At 39.2% G+C, this 13,081-nt stretch overlaps 1 protein-coding gene and 1 long non-coding RNA gene across 3 annotated transcripts in view; one reads left to right on the forward strand and one right to left on the reverse strand.

Moving 5' to 3' along the window:
- LOC121946147 overlaps positions 1-13,081 on the reverse strand; it is a 50,587-nt gene that overhangs the window by 35,517 nt on the left and 1,989 nt on the right. The window lies entirely within an intron of this gene.
- pear1 (platelet endothelial aggregation receptor 1) overlaps positions 1-13,081 on the forward strand; it is a 66,408-nt gene that overhangs the window by 31,636 nt on the left and 21,691 nt on the right. For both annotated transcript variants that reach the window (XM_042490593.1, XM_042490594.1), the window contains exons 2-5: positions 1,899-2,009; positions 2,780-2,881; positions 2,980-3,080; positions 8,730-8,822. In XM_042490593.1, the coding sequence (XP_042346527.1) occupies positions 1,903-2,009; positions 2,780-2,881; positions 2,980-3,080; positions 8,730-8,822 (403 nt within the window). In that variant the 5' untranslated portion in view covers positions 1,899-1,902. The remainder of the gene's footprint in view (positions 1-1,898; positions 2,010-2,779; positions 2,882-2,979; positions 3,081-8,729; positions 8,823-13,081) is intronic.

The raw sequence follows: 13,081 nt of genomic DNA on the forward strand, positions 1-13,081 counted from the left end.
CTGATTGAGCTTATACCACAATTCTGGTATCGGATGACTTTTCTTTTTTTTTTGAAGATTATTTTTTTACTTTTATTGACAGTACATTCGAAGATAGGAATAAAATATGAGGACCACTATCCTCTGCAAAATTGTATACAGTGTGTTCATAAACCTAATCTGTCGCGCTACTCTAAAAGGAAAACACTGTTGTTTCAAGAAACAGAGCGTCGTTCTATTTCTACATGAATTAATAAACAGATAAGTCAATCACACATTTAGTCTGTGCCTAGAGTTCGCTCTGCTGCTCCGAGTGCAGTGTTCCCAATAACCGAACGGTGTATTCTTACAGCGCTCCAAATTTACGAACGGTCCAGTTTGTGCCAGAGTGCTCTCTGGCACTCAAAGTGTGTTTCCAAACCCATAGTGTGAAACTAAAAACTCAGACTTTAGATCTGAGTGTATCAGAACCTTTTAAAGTATTTTCAGTCTTCTCGTGTATGGTAGGCATTACTTGACCAAGATCATACACTAATTCATAGGTAAAGTTTACGGTCATACAATTCTCAAAGAAACAATGCGTGAAATTTCATTAAACTTGAGGAAGGACTTAAGTTTTGACAGTAAGAGAGACATTTGTTTTTACTCCTTTTGAGATTCGAGATGTTTTCTCATGAAGAAGATAATCTTGATCCATGGCTGCGATGTCACTGTCCCAACATATCAGAAATCTCCCTAAGGCCCCGAGGAGATGACTCGAGAAGCCTTGGTACAGTAATTCTGTCAGACGGGACTTGTTGAGAAAACAGAGGGGAACAAGCCTGACTGATCCTATAAAAACATGACATTCCCGTTTTCCAGAAATGCCATTGAATTCCCACGATGCTTTCACCAGAGGGCTCACACCAATGGCCTGCTGAACTTATGTTCATTTGTATGGAATATCTGTACGGGGGAAAATGGGAAAAATTGCCTTCCTTTTGCTCCCTGAGAGCCCAACAGGGTCCCCGTGCTGAGGCGCTCTCTTGGGCCGATGCACTGATCAGATCCAGATGCTGCTGGAGTGTGGAAGGGGACAGCCGAGGAGTGCGGAGGCCTCACTGCAGTGCTGATTGATAGGGGTCAGGATGAAGTTGGGAGTCACATTTCTTGACTCTGATCCCACTCTCTCTCATTTTCTTCGTACTTGAGCTCTCACTCTAGCTCATCTATCCTGTCTGCTGTCAGCTTGTCTCTTGATGCCTGTGTTTTATGTACCCTGCTGAGACAACGTGGAGCACAGCGGGGAGCAGACAGCGTTACGCTTTAAGTCTGGTTCTTCGCCTCACTTCTGCTGAGCATTTAACGAACTCTTTAACAACCAACGCAATTTATAGGTACCGAGAGCCAGCTCTCAATGAATCTGTCCATCCGCCACGCTGTGAAATGTTAATTACAGTAAATGAAAAACAAAAACAATGAACGTAAATCTCTAGTCGAGAGCAGGAATGGAACTTTTCCATCTGCGTGTGCAACATTTTCCACTGAACGTTTGCTTCACAGAGTGCTGCAGAGGCACCACTGTGTTTCAAGGCTGCTCAGATTTGTCACTCAGAAAAAAAAAGTTTAAAAATACACTTTTGTTAGGATTTTTGTTTTTCAAAATAGTATAGTCAGTTTTTTAAACATGCATCTGCGTATAAGGTGGACTGTCTATAATTTCCAGGATAAAGAAATTCAATTAAACAACCTCAGATATGACCATTAAAAACACCACCTCTTCAGCACTGCCTAAAAGAAACATGTTGCTTTGTATCGCACAAATGTTGCTTTTAATGCGTTCACCCTCTGTTTGTTTTCTGTTCTGGCTCTGTGCGGCCCTTGCTGAAATGTTTGGGTTTTTGCATCCTTCTGTAAATGTCTGTCCTCTTTTCCCACAGGACCATGCCCACTCTGCAGAGCTCCGCCGTTCTGCTGCTTTTTAGCTTCCTGATTGGTCTGAGCTACTCTCTGAGCCCAAGAGACCCCAATGTGTGCAGCCTGTGGGAGAGGTGAGGCCCCTTTAACGGTGACCAACAAATAAATGTCATTGCTGTTATGTCCAAAAACATATTTTCCTCAATCAGTGCTGCATATATATTACTGAAAGTTTGCTCTGCGGTTTTGATTTAATTCACTCGCAGGTTGTCGAAATGAAGTTGACATTTAAGAAAAAAAAATCAAATTTCTTGTACAGTTTACCTAAATCTAAGACAAGTTAAAGGATGTCTTTGCATGTTTTAGTAGTATATATCAAGTTTTTTGCTTTCATCTGAGCTAATTCTGTTACATTTTATGAATTTGTAGAATTTCAACAAGTTGATTAAGAAAGTGCAATCAGCATAAATTTTAACGTGTTAGTAATGTACCCAGAAACAAGACTGAGGGCCCTGTTTAAATTCTATAGTGATTCATCATCATGATTACATGTACATAATTTAATAGTATAAACTACTAATTTTCTACAACAGTAAGACAGGCCCCTATAAGAGTCTACAGCCACAGGGATCACCACAGAGTTAACTCCACATCATTTTTTTCAGTTAATGGATATTGTATTTTATGTATGAAACCTCAGAAAATAGTCTCAAATGCCTGTAACGCTTTTCCACAAGTCAAGGTGTTGTATTCAAATTGGTTGTTTTATCAAATCATCAGTCCAAAATCCTGTCATTTTAGAGAGCAGGAAAACAGCGAATGTTTGGCATCTTCTGTCGGATTTAAAGATTTTTAAGATGTTTCCTGACCATGATGATTGACAGTATATATGTTCTGATTTCAGCTTCACCACCTCAGTTAAAGAGTCTTACTTCCATCCCTATGACCACGCGACGGAGGAGCCCTGCTCCGACCCTCGGACCTCCTACAGATGCATGCGCCACAGGTAGCAGCAGCGCCATGACTATTTTCCTGTTTAGCCTGACTTCCTGTTCCTGTCAGTGGAGGGTAAAAGCATCCTGTCTGACTGTGTTATTCTTTCAGGATTACGTACAAGACGGCCTACAGGCAGGCGGTGAAGACAAACTACCGCAGGAGATACCAGTGCTGTCCAGGCTACTACGAGAGCAGAGACAAATGTGTCCGTAAGTAATTATGGATACTCTGAACATGACGTATTTTTTTATTACCAAGACTGACAGCAGGAAAGCTGAAACAGTGGAGGAGAAGAAGAAAAGCTTTGACAAAATTCAGAGTCTACGGCCGGCAGGGAATCGTCAGCATTCAGGGAGGTTTTAACTTTAAGTTTCATACATCATCACTACAATATACGCCAAGAACACAGATCCACAGGCATAAACCTACTTTTATGCCGGGCTTGTAGAGAACATAAAAAGCCAGGTAAACTATCTGAGTGTTTGCATTTCAAACAGTCATTTATCAAAACTCACAAACGCACACATCCGCAGTCCACTTTTCAAGACCAACAAACAACAAAACTGGTCTTGATTTAGCGGAGAGTCAGTCCTATGTTTCCGGCAACTTTTTAGGTCCAAACATGGGTGTTATGTAGCAGTTCATCATTGTGTTTCCAGCGGTGCCACAAAAAGCGGCTGTTTTTTGACAATACATTGCTGCATTTCCAGCCATGATGGTGCCCCCAAAACTGGGTATTTTGAGCCAAGACATGATCTTTTTCTAAATATAATAATATGATTTAGCATAGTTCATATGTTAAGTTCTGCTACATCATAACATACAAATGTAGAGTATCTTTGGTTTGCAGAAATTTATATTGCCAACATTTTTCTGGTGAAAGAGAGAATTTACAAAAAAAAAAAAATGAAGTTATGAAATCAACTCATTTGGTTTGGTCGGAGTCGAGCCTGTTGCTGCTGTGCACAGCTTCTGTACATGAGGCACTCGCTCTACCAGGTGAGCGACTGGGCGCCCTGAAATCAACTAATGTTTTTATTTTTAGGTTATTATAAAAAAATGATTTTTCATATTGACCTACACAAATATATAGTCAGAATCACTTTGAGAGCCATCTGTACTGTGTAAAGTATTAAACTATTATGGAAAAATGCTGAATTCTTATTTTGTTTATTTATAGATGTATTTAACAGTACATTGTTACATAACTGTACATTTATAAATACTGCTGCAAATCTGCCAGTGTTAGCTAGGAGACTATTTTTCATCTGGACAGATAAACAGATGTTACAAAGTCACTTTAAAGAACAGAAATATTTAAATTATGAAGTTATTGCAGTGATTTTTAATTAACATCCAGAGCAATCTTAGTGTATCTCTTTTTTTGTTGGCCTAAAAGTTGTCAAATCTAAATATATATATATATATATATATATATATATATATATATATATTTTTTTTTTTTTTTTTTTTTAAATACTGGAATCAGCCTGTGAAATGTTCACAGTGTTTTCTTTCTTTTTATTTATAGAACATACAATTCCTCATGGTTGCTAAAAAGCCCAAAATCCCAGAAAAAATACTGAGGACATGACCTCAGTGTCCTCAATGACAGCTACACCCCTGGTCCCACCCATGGGTGTGCAACATCAGAAGTGCATAGCAAACTAACTTTGTGAATACAAACAGGATAGTGGAGAGCAATCTAAAAATTAACAAAAGTATTCAAAATATACTAAGGACAGACTTGAGTTTGTTTGACTCCTCTGTAGCTGACAAAGCTTGAAACATTTTTCGAATCCAAGGAAATAGAAATTTAAAAGGAGCCTGAATAAATAAAGTAACCTGATGTCGGATGAATAATATTGGTAGTAATCCAGCAGCACACCAAAATTCCTTTTTTGCATTTTTTTCCATGCAACGTGCTTAATCAATATGAGTAGCACATGATACTGGAATTACCACAATTATGGGTTCTCTTCCCACTGAGGCGTCTCGTGCTGATACTGGCTGTACTAACTGGAATTTTAAACTAAACTGCGTGCTGCTGACACCATAAAAACCCCTCTTCATAATTTTAAATATTTTAATTTCAGTTCAAGGATTGCACATCATTTCAGCAACTTTTATTTCATCAACTTAGCATCTGTTACTGATGGATTCGGGTGTGTGCCGCTGCACAGCTCAGTGAAGAATAAACAGAGCGTGTATCATATGAATAATATCATCAGAGGGCAAACTCACTCGGTTTGATGAGAACACCCAGGCCAGAGTGTCTTCATAAAATACGACTCAAGAAAATGATGCAGCCAAAGCTGAAAACTTCTATTTAAATGAATATAAGTTGTCCAAAACATTAGCGACCGTTAGACGTCGACTCAGGATTTATTTAGAGAGCAGTGTTACAGGGTTTTTTTTTTTAAAACAATATCAAAAAAATCTACTGAATTTTCCCGTTATGGTTTAATTTTTACTGTTTTTAAATAATTACATTTTAAGTGTTTAAGTGTGTCTTTTAACATCTTGGTGGAAATAAATGCACTTTGACGTGCTATCCTTTGGATTCAAATAGTCCTGCAGATCCATAAATAAATAAAATATGTTTGAAAGGAGGAACATTCTTGAGGCGCCCGGATCATCACCTGGTACAGCAGGCGCCCCGTGTACAAAGGCTATGTCCTTGCCGCAGCGGTCGCAGGTTCGATTCCAACCTTGGCCCTTTGCTGCATATCACCCCCTCTCTCTACCCCTTTCATGCCAGAACTGTCCTGTCAATTAAAAGGCAAAAAGCCCAAAAGATTATCTTTAAAAAAAAGGAAAAACATTCCTACATATGGATTTGATTCCTGGTCCAGTTACCATGATATCACCAGAACAAACTGAGCTTTTGAGGTGACTTAAAGGGATACTTTGCAGATTTTCAATTAGCTTTGTATCATAACAATGTGGATAGCATGTGTAAATAAACTGTGGTAAACTTGCCTCCATCTAACCAGTGCCCAGATTTCACTGTTCATCTCTCAGCTCAAATCCTGGAGATGACGCGGCAGTTTTTTGCTCGGCTGTTGCTCAAACTACAGATTGTACTTCTATATTTTTGTACGCACGCCACTAAAGATGTAATGATACATCAACCAGGAAAGTGAAAATGGCCACTTGAAGTTGGCTCCAAAACAAAGTCAGACCCCATAGACCTCCATGTTAAAATGCCCAATTTAAAGCATGTTTACAGCTTGCTCCAAAAAAAATCTATCTCTATAGGTTATTTCAACATTCATGCCAACTGTACAGATGGTGCATTTTTTTAAAAAAAATATCCTTTTACATTTAATAAGGCTTAAAGCTATTCATATTCAAGGACAGGGCTACTTGACTGACATACTGTCCTCAAGGCATCTCGACTGTCTGTGAGTAACATCCACCCCTCCCTCCTCCACAGCTTCAACCTCTCATCCAAATACGGTAATTGTTTGGCCAGAATGCTAAACTCCAGCAGTACAGCAGTACACAACAAATGGGTGACATCACAAAAACTACATCAGTTTATTATGTGAAAATCACAAGCAGCTAAGAAAAAGAAAACGAGGAGATTTACTGATATCGCCTCATATTAATGGAAGGCCCCTAAATTTAAACTGAATTAAAATCATATCATGGCAGGCTTAACAATATCAACAAATGTTGCATCGTTCTCGGTATCATATTGCGATAAAACTTTTGATTTACACCCCTAACTGCCACCACGGGCACAAAGACTACAGACGCAGATGCAGATAGAGAGCTTTCTGTCTCTCTCTCAAACTCAGACAAAACTGTAAAACTAGGCAGAGCTCATTAAATATAAACAGATTCTTTATCTGCACTGCCTATTTATCAACTAAAATGTTGTGTAGTCAGAAACATATTTAAGAGTCCTGTTTGGCTGTTAAAGTAAAAGTTTGTAAGCATGAAGCGGGTGACATGATGTTTCCTGCATATTGAAAACGGAGGCTAAAAAAATCTGAAATCAAACTGAAAAATTAGGCACGGCTGATCAAAAACCAATAAACTCTGATAGTTTTCTACCTAAAATGCCACAGCCCCTTTTCACTTTTCTCTGGTCGTGTAGCACCGACGTCAAAATTATTTGTATCTTTCTACCGCCTAGACAGGCCAGTTTTATGAAAAGTCCTATAACCTCAATCTTAGTCTTAACTTTAGGACTTTACTGTAAATTTAATTATCAGTTTAAGATATTTTTTTTCCCTAAAGGGTCAGTAGTTAAAATAAACACACTGAACTTTGTCTGAAAATAACAAACTGATGCAGCTGTCAACAGTTGGCTGACACACTGTGACCGCTGACAGTCAGCGATGACATGTATAAATAAAGTGAAACCATACACCGTACATGGTTTGAGAAAATTCTACCTTAGCGTCACAAACATTCTCATACTTCACTGAATGATCTCAGATGGTAATAATAAGCTTTCCGTGCTTTGTGCTTCCAGAAGTGGGATTCTGGAGATAAATGTTTTTCGCTCAGCGGAGATAATGTGCATCTTTGGTCGCTTATTGTTGAGCCACCTTTCGCAGCAGTCTCATGAGACACTGAGCGCCTTGTGTGTTTGTGTGTGTGTGTGTGTCTGTGTAGTTTCCTTTTGTAGCCAAATACAAAAGCCTTTGATTTCAATGACTGACATCAGAAAAGCAAAGATTGGGGCCCACTGATCACTGTTTAAAGCTTCGTAATTGAAATATCTGCCTTCAACGTGTCATCTATGACTCCTCCTAAACCCACTTTCTGTACAATATGCAGTGCTTTATTTTCTAAGTACATATAATTAGATATAATTGCACTTACCTCCTCCATTTAATGGCACGTTAGCCTTTCCCTTAGATCCCCAAATCTCCAGCGTTAAGCATCCACACAACTCCAATTAAAGATGAGAAAATAATCAGTTAAATTATTGTTTGTGGGAAGAAAAACACTGTGAGCATACTACAGCATGTGGTTGAAACTGCTTTTCTTATGTAACAAAAATTAAGAGATCTCTGGTGGAATAATTAGTCCTCGGTCATAAATGCATGTTTGAATAATTGATGGCACTGTGTCACACACTGTTTATGATAAGTGAAATAAATTTAGAAGGAAAAAATGCAATTCAGCTGAGATTTTTAGATTTGTAATTGAAAAATTAAAAACAAAAAAACAATAAAATCTTGAAGTGCACTTGTGAAATCTATTTTATACACGGTACACGGTTTTCATCAGCACCCATGCCGGCGGGCAGCAGGCAGAGCGAGATCATTGGGAATAACAGCAAGTTCTTTTCATCTAACTTGGTGAATTAAGGATTTATTTTGACCAAATGTGAGCCGGTGATTTATGGAACAGTGGACTTATTGACTAGATTACTAGAAAGCATAACTATGACGGTTTGGGTGAGTTTTATTTGGATTCTGAGTAGTGTGGATGAAGTGGTTTTATCATGAGTAAAGCCTTGTTAGTCCTACTTGACTGAGATAGAGTTGAATTCAAAAGGTGTACAGTCGTATTTCTCTGTTTAATAAGGAAAATAGGTGTGAGAATATTACTTTTCTTAACATTTCATGTGTTTCTATTGTGTATTTATTAGTCTGAAAAGCTGAAAGTAAGTTGCGCACTCTCCGTCGGTGGCTGGGGTGGGGGGTTGCGGCGCGCACTTATACCGTCATATACCATATACCCCGGTGAAATTTCAGGAAGGTAAGAAATATTACACACTGCCCAAGCCCACTGCACACCTTTCTGTACGTCATCTGCTGCATACTGAATATTTTCCATTGACTTTTCTCAACAAAGCCGGGTCTGTTCTAAAGTTTGTTTCTCATCCACAGCTCGCTGCACCAAGGAGTGCGTCCACGGTCGATGTGTCGCTCCAGACCGGTGCCAGTGTGAGGGAGGCTGGCGCGGAGAAGACTGTTCCAGTGGTATGAATCAGCCTTTTTCCCTCGCTCACAGACATTTCCTCACTCTCTCACGCATTTGCTTTTTCTCCTCCATCACTTTCTGTCATTTCCTTCAGGTGCACAAGCAAATAAACTTGACATACACAACAGGAAATGACAACGGGCCATTAGTCAAATGGCTGATCCTCACATGCACCACTCCATCACACTCACAGAGCCTTTCCAATGGAAACAGCAAGGGAGCATTACCGCATCCTCAGCAATGAGTCATTAATGTCAGCCTCAGTCCAGAAACCGGTTTACTAGACCAGGAGGAGCTGCACCTCCACCTTTCACTCAGTCAAGATTTACAATAATAACTCAACTTTCAACCAGCTTTTCTAATTAAAGTTGAGAGGTGCTCTAAAGAAATAAAACAGTGTAATAAAAGTGGAACTTCTGCTCCAACAAATGTAACAAAAAACTATGAAACCAATAAATTATGAGTTAAAAACTGTATGATATACTGAGAGTGATTGTAGTCCATTAAAAGAAGTCAAGAAAGAGACATTAAACCTGCTCCTTCTACTCGTTATGACATCTTTAACAAAACTTAAGTCAGCATTTAACGGTTATATAATAGTCATTTGAGGTTCTGACTCAGAACAGTGAGTCTAACCCAGTTTGTCTTGTCTGAAATCTCCTAAAATTTGATCGTCCAAACAACGTGAAGTGTGAAACCAGAGCCACATTTCGTGGGGCTGCTGTCCCCCTCACTAAAAGGAACGTTTTTCCACTACCTTCAGCCCATTTCAACACAGTCAGCTGGGTCAATAGTACACGTCCCTCCTCCATTTTCCCCCCTCTATTCCTCTGCACAGAGAAGGAATTAGCTTTAACGGGTAGCGGTTGGTGTCTTGACAGGGGGATGATGGGAAGGGGAAATGGAAAATGTTACCCCACTCTCTCGCTCCGTCTCTCCTTACACTCCCTCCCTCCTCTAACCCTCACTTAAATTTTCTCTCTTTGCTTTCACTCTGCTCTTTTCTCTTCTTCCACTCCTCCTCCTCCTCCCCTCTTCAGCCTTGGCTTCACCGTATCGTCCCATAATGGAGTCTTTTTTGGCAGAACGAGCCCTGACACTTCCTGGATGCCTGTGTGTTGAGCTATCTAAGTATGGGAAAGAGGAGAGGGGCCTGAGGTTTTCATACTGAACACTTTCAGGACTGTTTGCACATGAATATGGAGAAAAGGAGAGGGCAGAGAAAATAAACTCACTGCTCTCCTCTCTACACATGAAAAAAGGTAACAAAAAGCAATGGTGGAAGAAGTATTCAGATCCCTTACATAAGTAAAAGTACTAATACCGAATTTAAAAAATGATCTGCTGCAAGGAAAAAGCTTGCATTTAAAACCTTGCTTAAGTACAAATATGTAAGTATTATCAGCAAAATTTACTTAAAGTATCAAAAGAAAAGTATTTATTGTGAAAAATGTTCCCTGTCAGTGTTTTGGGATTAATATTCTTGCTGCATTTTCCTGATTTGTAAGGTTGTGCACATTTTAACTCCTTTAGATCCTGTTGGGTGGTTTAACCTACAGCAATGCATCATATTCTATGAGATTATTTTATGTTTGTTGCGTGGGTTTCTTGTTAGAACCACATATTTTTAAAAAGTTGGTGGAAAAAGCTGTTTTCAGCTTTGTGACGATGCTGATCCACAAGGTTTTTAAAGTGTTTATTTAGCTTAAAGGCCCAGTGTGTAGTATTTAGAGGCATATCTTGGCAGAAATGGAATATAATATCATAAGTATGTTTTCTTTAGTGTATAATCCCCTAAAAAAGAATCGCTGTGTTTTCGTTACCTAGAATGAGCTGTTAATATCTACATAGGGAGCGGATTCTGAACCATGCAGTTTGCCATGTTGCACTGCCATGTGTCTACAGTAGCCCAGAGCAAACAAACCAAACACTGCCTGTAGACTGGGACATTCATGTTTTTTTTTATGAGCCAACATAGTTAGCAGCCCCTCTTAGATGAGCAGCATCAGGAGAACTGATATTTCAAAGTAAAAGTGCTTTATTCGGTGTTTTTACTGGTCTAAATCACCTGCTTTGTTGGTCTTGGAGAGGAAAAGACCTCTGTGGATACTTCAGCTCCTGGTAAAAACCTCCCAAACATCTGGATCTTAAGTTATCAGAGAAAAAAGGTGAGCACACATAAGCCAAGGACCCAGGACATGCCAAATGGTGATAAAGAAACAGTGTTTTTTTAACGTGAAACTGCCTAATTTGTGATTTTCACTGTTTTAACCACCTGGTCTGTTAGTTTTTGGGGAGGAAGAGACCTCTGAGGATAATGCGGTTCACGGTAAAAGCCTCCTAAACAATGAACACCGGAGGAATTCCAACCAGGAGTTCACGCCTTGCACATGGTATAAGTTTCAGATGGCTGCAGTCTGCAGTCCTCACCACTATATGCCACTAAATCCTATAAATCTTTCAAACTGGCCCTTTACAAACAATTTATCCTTTAGTTTATCACAAATCGTCAAATCATTCGAAATCCCCAAATTTGGAGATACATGGTTTTCAATGGACAGGACAAGTATAAAAAATTGTAATCAGTAATAATAATAATAATAGTAATAGTAATAATAAGTAACTAAAGTTGTCACATAAATGTAGTGGAGTAAAAAGTACAATATTTGATTCTGATATGTAGTGCAGAATTAAATAGTTGCAAAAATGGAAATAATCAACTAAAGTACAAATTACCTTGAATTTATACTTAAACACAGTACTTATGCAAGTGTACTTAGTTACATTCCACCACTGACAAAAAGAGAGGAGGCGTGGGAGAGAATAAAAAATGAGAATATGGTGGCAATGATTGAGGTGAGAGAAAAGCAGGAATGTGGCTCACTGGGAGCTGCAAAATGTCAAGTCAGTATTTAATACTTTACGTAAGCCGTGTTTTACAGCAGATTTTGATTGAGGGATGCAATTCTGAAATAAAAAAAAACAAGCAGCGAAGGCTGTTTGGATGTCCAGCAGATTATGTGGACTTTGTATGCAAGCAAAACCCAAACCACAACTTGGATAATTCTCATGGGGGAACGAAGAATTTTCCCACCATATCAGTGTGCATTCCTCATAACAGACAGGCAAGAGATGCCAGTTCTGAAGTGTGTGTAAATCAGTGGGTTAACATGCACACAGTATTACAGACACTGGTTTGTATCACTGCAGTGGTCTCGTTAATGATACTCTGTATGGATGCATATTCATATATCCATCAGTCTCGAGGCCTGATCACGTAAAAACACACAGACTCGGGGAGCAGCACCTAGCTTTGAGGCCAATCTGACATAGTGGCCAAATGTGGAATTACAACATCTGTGTCAGTCAGATGTAGAGCTTGAACCAGGCGCAAAAAATCAGGCCCGACCCTACATGAACCCGCTCAGTTTCTGTCCAAGCCAGACCCATGGCAGCAGTTTTGGACCCAAGTCTGATTAAAAACCCCAAATTGTGATGTAAAAATTGGCTTATAATGTATTATGTTTCAGACATTAGAAAATAAATATTTTTTAATATTAAAAAAATGTATTACTAAGGGCTGGCATGTTTCCTTGTACCACTTCTTCTTCTCTTCCTTCTGTTTCATCTCATATGACAGGTTTGGCAAAGCAGGCCGCGCCCCTCAGTGCGTCTAGCACGCATGACGATGGTGATGCAGCTCATAGATGTTCACCCCTCTCCCCTGTGTGTTATTTACACCCACATGTTACCTCCCTCTCTCTCCACCCTCTTTCTTTCTCTTTCCCCCTTGATTTAGTCCATTAAAATTCCTGCCAAAGTGCCATTTAAGCATGAGACAGCTTACATCAGTTTCATTAAATATAAATAAATAAACGTTTATTTGGCGAGAACCTGACCCTCTTAAACCCCCCAAAAACTGTAAGACATTACAGCCCTGCCCGGCCCGAACCCGGCAAGTCGGGTCGGGCCCAAATCAGGCAGAGAATGAAAGCATTACTTTGAAGCCAATTCGACACGGTGGCCAAATGTGGAATTACAACTTCTGTGTCAGTCACATGATAATTAGGCCCAAACATATTTTTTTCTGTAGAAGTCTGAGAGAAGTCTGTAAATCACTGGAAATGTTTTTTTGAGTTTCAGATCACAGATGATCGTACTCTGCTGTGGCAAACATGTTACTAACTGTAGCAAGAGAACATTTTTCTCCAATCTTATACACACAAGTTTGTAATGAAACTATTTTCTGACTGTCTGT

This window comes from Plectropomus leopardus, chromosome 7 (genome assembly GCF_008729295.1).
Source record: "Plectropomus leopardus isolate mb chromosome 7, YSFRI_Pleo_2.0, whole genome shotgun sequence".
Lineage (NCBI taxonomy): Eukaryota > Metazoa > Chordata > Actinopteri > Perciformes > Serranidae > Plectropomus > Plectropomus leopardus.